This window comes from Hemiscyllium ocellatum, chromosome 3 (genome assembly GCF_020745735.1).
Source record: "Hemiscyllium ocellatum isolate sHemOce1 chromosome 3, sHemOce1.pat.X.cur, whole genome shotgun sequence".
NCBI classification, from domain to species: domain Eukaryota; kingdom Metazoa; phylum Chordata; class Chondrichthyes; order Orectolobiformes; family Hemiscylliidae; genus Hemiscyllium; species Hemiscyllium ocellatum.
Window position 1 is genome coordinate 12,140,636 of NC_083403.1, and position 14,841 is coordinate 12,155,476.

At 45.5% G+C, this 14,841-nt stretch overlaps 1 protein-coding gene across 2 annotated transcripts in view; it reads right to left on the reverse strand.

The window, feature by feature from the left end:
• Window positions 1-12,947: 12,947 nt before the first annotated feature.
• The window catches only part of galnt14 (UDP-N-acetyl-alpha-D-galactosamine:polypeptide N-acetylgalactosaminyltransferase 14 (GalNAc-T14)), a 205,891-nt gene continuing 203,997 nt past the window's right edge, over window positions 12,948-14,841 (reverse strand). For both annotated transcript variants that reach the window (XM_060855677.1, XM_060855685.1), the window contains one exon: window positions 12,948-14,769. In XM_060855677.1, the coding sequence (XP_060711660.1) occupies window positions 14,614-14,769 (156 nt within the window). In that variant the 3' untranslated portion in view covers window positions 12,948-14,613. The remainder of the gene's footprint in view (window positions 14,770-14,841) is intronic.

A 14,841-nucleotide genomic window follows, 5' to 3' on the forward strand; every position in this document is an offset into this window, starting at 1 on the left:
CCAAGAATTGCTTTGTGCCATGTGGTTTTCTTTACTGTCAGGTATATTGGGTTACACTTTTTATCGGGACAATCGCGAGCTGGTCGGAAGGGGGGGTCCGGTGTACTGTGACAAGACCATTATACCAAGTACCATCCCCAAGGCCATCCCCATAGGACTTAAGATGTATCTTAGAGCTACGGTACTGTCTCTGATTATCTACATCCCCACAATTTACTAAGCTGCATGCATCAGTGTCTATTACTTGTGGATTATCAGACTCAGGAACCGTTAATAATACATATGAAAATGATATTTGACAAAATCCTAATACTAAGAGGGCTAGCATCATGACTCTAAGCATTCCCAGTACTCTAAACATCATGCTGAAACACAAAACGACTTAATATAAAATCCTACAGAAATAATCCCGCACTCGTGTCGCCACTGTGTAATCAGTTACTCAAAGTCTCTTTAGCCTGAGTTTCAGCGGGTCTTGTGTTGATTCGGCTGTCCAGACTTCTTCCTCAACTGGAGATTCCACTGGCCCTTTGATCCGAGTGTAGTGAGTCCAGCCTTTCTCCCCCGTCCTTATCGCTGTTTCGGTCAAAAGAGCCTGGTACGGCCCTTCCCAGTCCGGCTGCAATTTAGTCTCTGTCCATGATTTTACTCAGACCCAATCTCCCAGCTGGATGGGATGAACAGAGGGGCAGAGTCTATGCCAATAAACGCTGTTTCCTGAGGAAAGACAGAGAGGAGGACAAACCCAGTATATACTTCTTTAAGAACAAATCTTGAGTTTCTGGGATCGGCAGTGGCCAGAGATAGGAACTTCCCGAGGAGCTGGGACAGTAGGTATTAGGGAATAAACCACCACTTCCTGTGGCTTCAGGGCTGCTTCTTTCGTTATCTCATCAGGCAGTAATGTAGCTTTCCAGTCTTTAATTAACAACGAATTAATGCAGTCATGTTTTAAATTAACCAGGAATCAATATTCATGAGGCTGCATGAAGGGATCCTGTCAATTAATATTGATTCAGGCTAACACAATCGATTAATTATAAATGTTAATTATTAATTATATATTATATAATTCTAAAAATCATTATCTGTAATTCAGGATGGAAACGCAACAAATGACCAAAACATTTTTAAAACGGTAACTGTGCAGTTCTGTTTGTTTACCCGTCCCTTGTGCTTTCTCACTCTGTTTGTGTAATTGTTATGCTTGAACACATTCATTTTTAAGAACCTCAACAGATTCCATCGCACCATTTGCAGTTAATTCAGTCCCAGTTTGGTGGCAGTATTTTGTCATGAGCACAAAACTGATTCTTCGTGCCTCTCATCACAAAACTGTCGCCATAGTCGAATTAACTCTTTCGTTCCCACTGCCTTGGGCTTAAACGTTAAGGATGACCTTACTGCCCCTGTATCGACGAGGAAAGCTACATCCTCTTTGTAAGGTCCCACCTTTAAATTTATCAAGGGTTCCTGGTGGGTCCCTGGGGGCAGGTACGCCTGACACCTCTATTTTCATCAAGGTTCATAAATGGCACTGCCTTTACTTCCTTTTTCAAATCTGGACACTCTCTCTTAAAGTGACCCGTCCTTTCACAGTAATAACATCCCGCCTGTGGGGATTCCCACTTCGATCCTTGTTCGTCTCCAGCAGACCCCGGAACATCTCCTCCCTGACCATTCCGGTTTCTTGCTCCTTTTAGTTTTGTCCTTTGTTGTATTATCTCATCAGCCGTGGGCGAGCATTATTTTTGCCTTTTGTTTCTACTTCTCATGTTACGTTGCCAGATCAATTGCTGACCCAATTTAACCAACAGAACAGCCTTCGGGCCACCTAATGGCTATTCTTCATCACCCGATGTTTTATTTAGACCTTGAGAATTTTTTTTTAAAGAAATATTGCAATATTTCTAGCTCCCCATAACTTCAAACACCAATTCATCAATTCATGCTTGACTAACTTTAAAGCCTGTTCCTAACTTGTAAATATATTTATATATTTACATTCATTTATTCAGTATTCAATATTTAAAATGTAAAATGCATACAGTTCCCAACTTTGAAATCCACTATAATTAAACAGTTTTAGTCCCTTAATTTAAATCCAAAATTACACGATAATACGTGGCTTGGAAAGGGTGGACGCTAGGAAATTGTTTCCGTTAGGCGAGGAGACTAGGACCCGTGGACACAGCCTTAGAATTAGAGGGGGTCAATTCAGAACAGAAATGCGGAGACATTTCTTCAGCCAGAGAGTGGTGGGCCTGTGGAATTCATTGCTGCAGAGTGCAGTGGAGGCCGGGACACTAAATGTCTTCAAGGCCGAGATTGATAGATTCTTGATGTCACGAGGAATTAAGGGCTACGGGGAGAATGCTGGTAAGTGGAGTTGAAATGCCCATCAGCCATGATTGAATGGCGGAGTGGACTCGATGGGCTGAATGGCCTTACTTCCACTCCTATGTCTTATGGTCTTATGGTTTTCTTAAGTAGTCCTGACCAATCATTGCTCAATTACAATGCTATAGGTCGTGAAATAATCAGAGCCGCCTTAAAATAATTTGTCTATTCATGAACAATGGCTGAATCCAAGGTCACGGATATTAACCATAGGATTATGTTTTTACTACAATCTAATGTTGAACTGAAACTTCAACTGTCCTCCATAAATCACTTTTATGTAAGGATAAAAGAGATTAGTTAGAAACTGATAGTAAGGCAGTCATGACCTGTAAAAAAGAACAGGAGTTATCATTTTTTTTCATAATCTCTATAGAATCCTTAATCTTAAAAGAAATCATGTTAAGTTCCCATAATAAAAATCAGATTCAAAACAGTCCCAGATCTCAAGCTCCAGGGAATAAAGTGCAAACATTTAATCACCAACAAACAAATGTACATTCAAACCGAATCACAAAGGGTTCAACTTGCTACCAGCTGTACAGCTCTTGTCGTTCTCTCTCACACACTGTATCTCACCGACACTTCCTGAGCTTCCCACAACAACACCTCTGGGTGCTCCTCACTTCAGCTCTCTATCTTTGGAATATGTTTCTGGATGTCTGGCCATGATTTAGTTACAAAGTCTACCCTCAGTAGCCCTTCAGCCACTAACCCTTCCCACTTGAAGCGTAATCTGATTCCTCCTGACTGTAAGGCTGTTTTTCATTGACATATAAATTCAGATATTTACAAACCCAATCTTCATCCAACCCGTACTTTGGCCAGAAGATGGCGGGACGAGGAATGGATTCCTTAGTCCATACAAAGCAACAATATTTAATCGTCTTTTTCCCTTGTACAAGTATTATTTTCCAATTCCACAACATCCTGCCCAACGGACTTTCTGGAGGTATGTTGTAAGAGACCCCGCCTCCATTTCCATTGCTTTGTTCTTCTTCTGTTTTCCCGGAGGCTTTTTCCTTACCCACGGCACAACCCATATTGAGTTCCTTCGTTAGTCCCTTATTAACTACTAAAACGCAATCCCGGCCACCAAGGCAGTACTTAAAAGTCAATTTTCTTACCTTGGTCTGTGCACAGAGTAGCCTGGCCCCTTTTTGCCGTATTTTCTATCGACCTCCTTTCACTCTCTGAATCAGATGTCTCTCTTGTGGGATTCGTACCAGTCACCCAAGGAAGTGGACCAAACCGGGACACGAGACCGCTCCTCAATGGGGAATGGGATGTGACTTCCCAGTATACAAGGCCAGCCACTCCCCTCGGCGATGGAAGAACATCCCGGACGAGCCCCCAATTGTGAGATACAAAGCTCACTCACTTCAATAATTTCAGTCCGAGACAAGATCTGAATCAGTAGTGTCATTTATTTCACACTTGCACGTGGGTGCGATGTCCACTGTCCACAAGGCAGGGACAAAACACACCCTGAATTCAACGAATACACAATATTTATGTAATTTGGTTCCTTTTTTTTATCCCATTGCTCCTCCCCGTTTACATCTTCCCCTTCTCTAAGACCGGTACCCATTACTCCTGTTTATCTCTTGCCTTATCCGGCCTTGTCTGTGACAAAATGCTTATTTCTGGCCTCACAAGGCCATTTGACCACATCCAGCTGTGGGTCATTGTTAGGTACATCCTTTCTTCACCATTATCTACTCCCTCCATCTGTACCTCCCCCTACCATACTGATCCCCTATGACCTTTTAATTGGGGGTTGTTCCTGTGTTTCTGTAAAAGTGGGAAACAGATGTTTATACCTATTGTTTGTACAGGCGTATCGAGCTTAACTGCCTCCCCTCACAGCATCTTATCTAGTCGCCTGTAATATCTACCGTTGTTTTGCAGTCCTGTTTCATTCTAGCAAACATTTTTAGCTAACACAAAAAACAATTATGTATTTCCTCCAAATAGTTTCCATTTTAGTTGGCTCAGCTCCTGGCCTGAAACAATTACGCACTGGTGTGAGTTCATTGACCTTGCACAAGTAATTATAATTGCAGAAGTAACACTACTTTACCTACATCCCACAGCACCAGAACAGGCCATTTGGCCCACATGTCTGTGCTGACCGAGATGATATTCTAAACTAATCCCATCTGCCTGCACATGATCCATATCCCTCTATTCGATGTTCGTACACGTGTCTGTCCAAATACCTTTTCAATTTTGCTGAAATATCTCTTTCCATCACCTCTCCAACAGCAAGTTCCTCTCTGCGCAGGAAACCTGCCTCACACATCTCATTTAAACGCTACCCCTCTCAACTTCTGCCCCCTTGTATTTGACACTTCCACATGGGAAGGAGCACCCACTATCCACCCTATCTATAACTCTCCTCATTTTATATGTTTTTTATCAGATCGCCACCCTCAGCTTCCAATATTCTGGTGAAAACAGTTGAAGTTTCTCCAATCTCTCCTTATGGTTAATACACTCCAGTCCAGATATGACCCATCAAACCAGGTTTGCACTGTCTCTAAAAGCTCCACATCCCTGCACCACTGGGCCATGCAGACCTTACCCAATACGGTTAATGTCACCTGAACCAACGTTTCATACAGCTGCAGTCTACAGTGAGGTGCTGGAAAAGCACAGCAGGTCAGGCAGCAACTGAGGAGCAGGAAAAATCGACGTTTCAGGCATAAGCCCTTCATCAGGAATCCTGATTAAGGGTTTATACCTGAAACACTGATTCTCCTGCTCCTCGGATGCTGCCTGACCTGCTGTGCTTTTCCAGCACCTCACTCTCCTCTCTGCTTTCCAGCAGTGCGCACTTTCTCCTTTTATGCAGCGGCAAAATGACATCCCAACGTTGATACCTAACACCCTGGCTGATGGACAAACATGTCGGAAGCTTAGATTAGATTACTTACAGTGTGGAAACAGGCCCTTCGGCCCAACAAGTCCACACCGACCCGCCGAAGCGCAACCCACCCCTACCCCTACATTTTCCCCTTACCTAACACTATGGGCAATTTAGCATGGCCAATTCACCTGACCCGCACATCTTTGGACTGTGGGAGGAAACCAGAGCACCCGCAGGAAACCCACGCAGACACGGGGAGAACGTGCAAACTCCACACAGTCAGTCGCGTGAGGCAGGAATTGAACCCGGGTCCCTGGCGCTGTGAGGCAGCAGTGCTAACCACTGCGCCACCGTGCCTCTCTCATCACTTTATCCACATGCATTGCCACTTTCAGGGAGCGATGGACTTGCATCCCAAGATCCCTCTCTATATCAATGCTCCATTTACACTTACATGGTGAGCCCTCCCTCAGCTCCACATACTCCGTGCGGCCAATCAGGAGCAAGAGCTCAATGCGTTTCCTGTGTATGTCATCACCATGGAAACGGGCAGAGTGCCTGACTTGCTGTAGGTTTCAGGAGGATCACTCCATTTCTAACCTGGCCAATTAGAAACCAGTTACACGCCTGTACCCACGAGTCACCAACACCGGACTTCCCACTCACCCTCCCTGTTCTGAACAAACTACAAACGGTAATACGTGACCCACGCACTCGAACCTGACATTCCTCATTCAGTCTGCTCCCTGAGCAGCCAAAGCCGCCTGTCTCAGTCACAGCGTTACCCGGGTGCTTCGAGTTGGCATTCCCATCAATTCCCACCTCATTCCCAATCCGACTGACCCTGTCCCAATCCGACCATCCCCGATCCCACACCAACTGTCCCCAATCCCACTTGGACTGATCCACTCACCATCACTGACCTACTCACCAACACTGACACAATCACTATCACTGACCCACTCACCATCATTAATCCAATCACCTTCAATGATATAATCACCATTCTTGATCCACTCACCATCACTGACCCATTCACCATCACTTACCCACTCAACAACACTGATCCACTCACCATCTACTCACCAACACTGACACACTTACCATCACTGACACACTCACCATCACTGACCCATTCACCATCACTGACCCACTCACCATCACTGACCCACTCACCATCACTGACCCATTCACCATCACTGACCCACTCACCATCACTGACCCACTCACCAACACTGACACACTTACCATCACTGACCCACTCACCATCACTGACCCATTCACCATCACTGACCCACTCACCATCACTGACCCACTCACCATCACTGACCCATTCACCATCACTGACCCACTCACCATCACTGACACACTCACCATCACTGACCCACTCACCAACACTGACACACTTACCATCACTGACCCACTCACCATCACTGACCCACTCACCATCACTGACCCACTCACCATCACTGACCCACTCGACATCACTGACCCACTCACCATCACTGACCCACTCACCATCACTGACCCACTCACCATCAATGACCCACTCACCAACACTGACCCACTCACCATCACTGACCCCCTCACTATCACTGACCCACTCACCATCACTGACTCACTTGACATTACTGACCCACTCACCATCATTGATCCAGTCACCATCACTGACCCACTCACTGTCACTGACCCACTCACCAACACTGACCCACTCACCATCACTGACCCACTCACCATCACTGACCCACTCACCATCACTGACCCACTCGACATCACTGACCCCCTCACCATCACTGACCCCCTCACCATCACTGACCCCCTCACCATCACTGACCCACTCGACATCACTGACCCCCTCACCATTACTGACCCACTCGACATCACTGACCCACTCACCATCATTGACCCACGCACCATCACTGATCTAATCACCATCATTGATCCGCACACCATAAGTAATCCACCCGCCATCACGGATCCACTGGCCATCACTGACCCACTCACTATCATGCATCCAATCACCATCACTGATCAACTCAAGAAGAATCCATTCACCAGATCTGATCTACTCACCATCACAGGGAGCGTGCCAGAGGACTCCAAGTCAGCCAACTATTATTCAATAAGGGTGGTGGGGTAAACTTGGAAACTATGTGCCAGTCAGTCTCACATCAATGATCAGAAAACTCTTGGAGAAAGTTCTGAGGGACAAAATTAATCTCCACTTGGAAAGGCAAGGATTAATCAGGGATAGTAAGCATAGCTTTGTTCGGGGGACATCATTACTGACAAATTTGACTGAAATGTTTCGAGGATGTGACCTGGTGTGTAGTGCTGTTGTTTTCCACAAGGACTTCAATTAGGGTTTTAATAAGGTCTCATATAACAGACTGGTCTAAAAGCTACGAGCCCATGGGGTCCAGGGCAATATGATAAATTGTTTTTTGTGGGAAGAAGCAGTGGATGACGGTCAAAGTGTGTTTGTGTAACCAGGAGCCTGTGCCCAGTGATGTACCACAATGTTCAGAACTAGGACTCTCTGTTGGTTGTGTCCCTGAGTGATCCTAACGTGAATGATCTGTAAGTTCACAAAGAACATGAAAATTGGTGATGTCAAAAATAGTGAGGAAGAAGGGCTAGATGACAGGACCGATTTGGATATGGAGCACTGAAGGTGATTTACTGGGATGGAATCAATAGGATGATTTCCTTTGGTCCCTAAGATGGAGAACAGATGTGGAAAGGCCTCACCTGCACAGTGAGCACTGGATCTCTGACTGTTATTCCTGATGTTCCACATTCTCAGGGAATGCCTATGATTATTGCTGACAGATCTCCTGTTTGCCAGTGTGAGGAATGCACAAATGGAAATTTTGCCCATTGGTGAGGGTGATGAGTGCAGAATACTGTGGTTATCTCAGTCCCTCCCTCCCACATGAACTCTCTGCTATCAGCTTCATCACCGGGATGAAGATAATCTCTGCACTTGCTCCATTAAAACCATCGCTGTCTTACACCTTTACCAGGGGACCCCACTCCCCACAACCTTCCTTTATTCAAGACAATTCGTTCTTGTTGTGTAAACTCCACAGATTTCTGGTGCCTTCCTTGTTAATCTTCTCTGTACTCTCTCTGCTGAAGCTATCTCATTTTATATGATGGTGATCAGAACTCCGCTGAGATACAATTGTGGTGGAACACAGGTTCCACACAGGTTTCACATCCATGCCCTATCTTTCAAATATATTCCTCTACAATTAAACCATTGGTTAGTTCGCTTTTTAATGGCCAGGCTAATGTGTGGTACCCTTTCTAATAATTGGTGTGTCAATATTGCAATCCCCCTTCCACACTAAGACCTACAACTTTCCAATAGCATTGCTCTTTATTCAATTTTAATTCCCAATGATTGGCTAATTTACAAGCTTCAATATGTTTCTACTCAAGGTATTCATAGCTGTTATAAGACACTTTTGGATGCAGATGGGATTTGAACCTGGACCTCCTGGTCCAGATGTAGGGATACTAACACTGCACCATATCTGCAGTTGCATTGCTCTCTCTTATTTGCAGAAGTGCTCTTACACACAACTGAACATTTTGTTTCTCCATCATGTGTGATACTTTTTCATCTATTAACCACCCCTAGTAAAATCACCCAAATTTTCCAGCAGATTAGTTTATATGCAAAGCCCTGTAAGGACAATGCTGACCATCAATCTGCAAGTTTATGAATGTTCATATAACAGATTCACTGGGACGGGGTGGGGAGGGGAGGGGGGGCTCATAGAATATGAGTTCCCTGATTGGGGCTGTTAAACCGGTCACTCTGAGAGCTGGCTCTGAGCGAGCTGGATCAGTATCAAGGATTCTCCATGTGTAAATACAGGGGGCCTTGGTGACAGGAAACTGGCCTCTGTGGAATTATTCCAGTGGCGACAAGAGGAAAGCACGCTCCTGAAGAAATTCACTGACAACACTTACCTCAGAGTCATAGAGATGTACAGCATGGAGACAGACCCTTCGGTCCAACCCGTCCATGCCGACCAGATATCCCAACCCAATCTAGTCCCACTTGCCATCACCCAGCCCCATCTCCCTCCAAACCCTTCCTATTCATATACCCATCCAAATGCCTCTTAAATGTTGCAATTGTACCATCCTCCATCACACCCTCCTTGTAGCTCATTTCATACACGTACCACCCTCTGTATGAAAATGTTGCCCCTTAGGTCTCTTTTATATCTTTCCCCTTTCACCCTAAACCTATGCCCTCTAGTTTTGTACTCCCCCATCCCGGGAAAGAGACTTTGCCTATTTACCCAATCCATGCCCCTCATAATTTTATAGACCTCTATAAGGTCACCCCTCAGCCTCCAACGCGCCAGGGAAAACAGCCCCAGCCTGTTCAGCCTCTCCCTGTAGCTCAGATCCTCCAACCCTGGCAACATTTGTATAAATCTTTTCTGAACCCTTTCAAGTTTCACAACATTAGGAAGGAGACCAGAATTGCACGCAATATTCCAACAGTGGCCTAACCAATGTCCTGTACAGCCGCAACATGACGTCCCAACTCTTGTACTCAATACTCTGACCAATAAAGGAAAGCATATCATACACCTTTTTCACTATCCTATCCACTTTCAAGGAGCTATGAACCTGCACTCCAAGGTCTCTTTGTTCAGCAACACTCCCTAGGACCTTACCATTAAGTGTATAAGTCCTGCTAAGATTTGCTTTCCCAAAATGCAGCACCTCGCATTTATCTGAATTAAACCCCATCTGCCACTTCTTGGTTTTTGAGTTGGGGCAAGGATTTCTGGCATCATGCTGTCATTCAGGAAGCCTGACCTGTTCGATCCTGCCCTCGAAGGCTGGGCCCAGGATGTGGAAAGAATGTGTCACCTGTTTCAGACAAGTGACGGGGGGGGGGGGGGGGGGGGGAGTGAAAAACAGCAAGTAATTTTCCTGACAGCTTGTGGACCCGCAGCTTTTTCAGTTGTTAGGAGACTAACTGGCCGAGGCACCAGCTACTAAAACTGTTCAAGAGTTGACGGATTTAATTGAGGGACATTATGACCGCCAGCCTCCTCTAATTCTGAGACGCTACCAGTTTTACTCAACAATTTGAGAATCAAGGGAATCCATATCGGGATTTTTCACCAGGTTAAGACTCCTGGCAGAGGTATGTAATTTTGGATGAACCCTGAATGAGATGCTGACAGACCATGTGGCATTAATGATGTAACCATGCAGAAGTGTCTACGAGTTGAAACCCACCTGAACTTCAAACAGGAACTACAAATGGCTTTGCCAATGGAAAATGCAGCAAGGGGAGTATTGGAGTTACAGTGGAATTGGATACACTCGCTGGGCTGAATGAGCCGAGGGGGACATCACCGCAGTGAAGGCAATTGCCTTATGGGCAAAAGTAGAGGCAGAACTCGGGAGGCTGGGAAACGAAGGAATCATCAAACCAGAAAGGACAGCATCGAGCATACTGATTGTGAAGCCCGATAGGCCGGTTCGTCTTTGTGGGGATTTTAAGTAAATGGTAAACCACTCTTTGCAGCTGGATAAATACCCAATCCGTTGCACAGAGGATTTATATGTAAAGCTGTTATTCATGAAGCTGAATTTGAGCCATGCATACTTGCAATCAGATGAGGATTCCCAGACGTATGCTACAATTAATGCCCATTCAGGATTTGTACCAATATACCAGACTGCCATTTCAGATATTGTCAGCCTGTGCAGTTTTCAACGGATGATGGAGAACGTTTTACAAGGTGTACCCCAGGTCACTGTTTATCGATATAATGTGCTAATAACAGGGAAGACCAATAAGGAGCACACGGAGACCTTGGATAAAGTCCTTAAGCATTTCTCCCAGGCAGGCTAGGCACTTTCAAAGGGAAACATATGTGGTTCAGCCACACTCCAAATGATCTACCTGGGCAACAGAGTCAATAAGACTGGGTTACGAATGTTGGAAGGTAAGGTGTGCGCGATCACGTATGTACCAGAGCTTAGGTCTTCCCTTGGGCTGGTGAACTATTCCGGAAAATTCATACATAACCTGGCCTCCATCCTGGCACTTATAAAAGGGTCAGCCTTGGAAATAGTCGCTTAGCCAAGGCACAGCTTTCAGGGAAGTGAAGAAACAGTATCCTCCTCGAAGGTGGTGGCACACTGTGATCTAAGCAAGACTGATATTGTTGGATAAGGCTGAAGGAACTGAGAAGAGGCTTAACAATGGGCTGAAATGTGAATGAGGCATGCAGGTCTGCTAAGAGTTAAAACTGCAGCAAATCACTAACTGCTGGCTGTAGCAAATAAGGCAAACATTTGACCAAAACATTCAGAATTGGTCATGTGCAGGGATAATTCCAAACAAGGCACACATTTGGCACAGAGACTGGGGTATGAAAAGCCTGAAGAAATCCTTTTGTTCAGCATAACTTCAAAGATTAACGTTACAAGAAGTACCCTACATCCGGAGGTTTGGTGAAGACATCGAGCAGAGTTTCAGCCTGGCCAGCTGCCAACTCTGCTGGGTAAGAATGTTTGAGTTTAGTTCCAGAAATCAGGATTGTGCAAGACAGTGATTGAGATATCTCTAATAGGTAAACGTGTGTGTTATTTGTTTAAGTATTTAATAAACTAATTGTGGTTTTATAAAGCTCTAAAGTGTCTTCATTTATATGTGTACTGCTAACTCTCAGAGACAAGCGACAGAGTTGATTTGTGATTGCTCCCCCTATGGCACCAGGATAGTATGAGCTCATGCTTGGCCCAATGGAAAGCAATGCCCAATAGCATATACATCTCGGACTTTGGTTAATACAGAGCTTAAAACACCCAAATAGAGAAGGAAGGTTTGACACATATAGTTGGAGTCAGGAAGTTCCAACAAAACCTTTATGGATGTAAATATGTAATAATAATGGACCATAAACCCCTGCTGGGTCTACTTCAAGAGGACAATGCAGTGTCGCCCATAGCTTCAGACCTAATCCAGCGGTGGGCTGGAATACTAACAGTGTATAATTGCAAGTTGGAACACCATTTGGGAAGCCAAGTGGCAAATGCGGATGAATCGAGCCACCTCCCTCTGGCAGAGAGGCCGCCGGTGATATTGCCACTGGAAGAGTCCATGATGGTTTTAAATTTTCTGGTGACATGTCCAGTCACAGCTGACAATATGAGAGTTTGGAGTCAGAAAGATCCGGTCCTGACAAAACAGAAACAGCTGCTGGCGAGGAGGGAAACCACAGTGCCATCACACCCAGCACTGAAACCTTTTTTGACCCAGAGAAAGCAGATCACAGACAAGGACAGCGTATTACTATGGGAGCAAGAGTGATTGTCTCCAGCAGAGGTTGCTGCTAGACCCTGGCTGAACTCCCCCAGGGTCATTCAGGGGTTTCCAAAATGGAGATGTTGGTGAGAAGTGATGTCTCTGGCCAGGATTGGATGCAGACATAGCTGCGTTGGTAGGGCAATGCCCAGAGTGTCAACGAGGACTAAATCTCCCACCAGCAGCTCACCCATATTCATGGGAATGGCTGGCTGAACCCTGGACTCTGTTACACATTGACTATGCATGTCCTTTCATGGGCTCAATGGTTTTAGTCAGAGTGGATGCACATTCAAAGTGACTGGATGTGGATAGAGTTTATTAATCAAATATGGGGACGCTGATAGAAAAACTGCACACAGCTATTGCAATACACAGACTCCCAGACGTGTTGGGCACAGATAACGGGCCATCATTTATCAGCAGGAAATTTGAATATTTTCTAGTCAAATGGTATTGATACATAAGGACAGTTCCATACCATCCATCATCCAATGGTTGGGCAGAAAGAGCAGTCCAAACTTTGAAGGCAGACTTAAAGAAACACTGCACAGCTTCACTAGAAACCGAACTGTCCCGATTCCTGTCTAATTATAGGATCGCCCCTCATGCAACTGCAGGGAGAGCTCCAGCAGAGTTGCTAATGAGAAGCAGGTTAAATCTGATCGTCCCAGACCTGTGAGGGAGGATGTAACAGCATCAGGAATGCCAATGCACAAGACTCTGCCAAGTGAGAGAGACCGTTTACTTCAGGGGACAAAATGTGGTGTAGGAACCACAAGAATGGCGCTGCATGGGTAAGAGGTATGGTCCAGTGATGTGTAATGTTCAGGGAGGTGCGATGGTCCTGAACAAGCATGTGGACCATATGAAAGGGCAAACTTGCAAATGGTGTGGGAGCAAAACATGCCCGGGCGCCTCTACTGTCTTTCTGACTATTCCTGAACCTGTGGTGTCTCCCCCTCTGTCAAGCTTTGAAGTTACCTTGGAATCTGAGAGGGACACACTGGATGTCATCGCCTCAATGCCTTTGCCGCCTGAAGAGGAGAATGAATTTCTTCCGTGACTCTCTAGGTTCAAGAGGCAAACTACTGTGCGTTTCATACCGTCTGTATCAGAGGCAGAGTGGGACAAACCTGACCTGGTGCTAAAATGCCCCGGGGAGCTACGTAAACAAGAATCAACCTCGGTTCTTGGAACCAGAGGGGAAGTGATGTCGTGATTGTAATGAGGTCAGCCAGAAGGACCTCATAGAACAGGAGTTCCCTGATTGGGGCTTTTAAATTTGGTCCAGTCAGGGAGCCCTGGCTGACAGGTATAAACAGGAGAGTCAGAGATTCTGTATTTCTCTGGAAAGGAAATCCGCCATTCTTACCTGGTCTGGCCTACCTGTGACCCCAAACACAAAGTCAATGTGGCTGAGTCTTAACAGCCCTCTGGGCAATTAGGGATGGGCAATAAATGCAGGCCTGGCCAGGAGTGCCCTCATCCCAAAACTGGATAAGAAACATTCGGTTCGGAATTGTGTCCCCCTTCCTTCAAATAACCACATGTGGCTCAAACTATTCCCCTTCAGGCCAATAACAAGTTTACAGAAGGTATTTATGTCGCAAAAGGACAGAATATGTAGCTCCGACTTCAACAGTTACTCTTTCTTTAAACTCTCCAATGAAAACAAGTCATTTGTTTCCAACGAGTTGTTAGATTTGTCCACTTTGATGAATCTTCATCTCGAGGATCTCCATCGCCATGGCAATAACATTTCGGGCATATCACTTTGAGTCAGGCCTTTCTTATCACAACGATAAACTCATCAAAGGCAAGGGTCCAACATCTTTTCAGGACATAAAGATCTGAAAGGTTAGATTTCAAACTGTCCCTCTCAGAATGGGAAACAGTATTTAATCTCTCGGTGGTTCATCACTTTTTACATCCAAAGGTGAAGGTGGACATCCCGCTACCCTCCTCATTCCTTCGGGCGCTACTCCATTTCCCACCTTTGGCTGAGCATCGTCATCTCACACGGGTTGATCACCAGGATCTTTGTAATGTCATCCTCATCACTGGCCAACAGCTCACTGTCCAAACAGTAGCGAGATGCCTGATGCTCGATACGGGAGCCAGTCCTCTGCCAGAGCTGGGGGAACACACAATACAACAGAGACAAATATTAGGAGGGTTGTAATGAGCACGTGGTGTGCACCAAAAC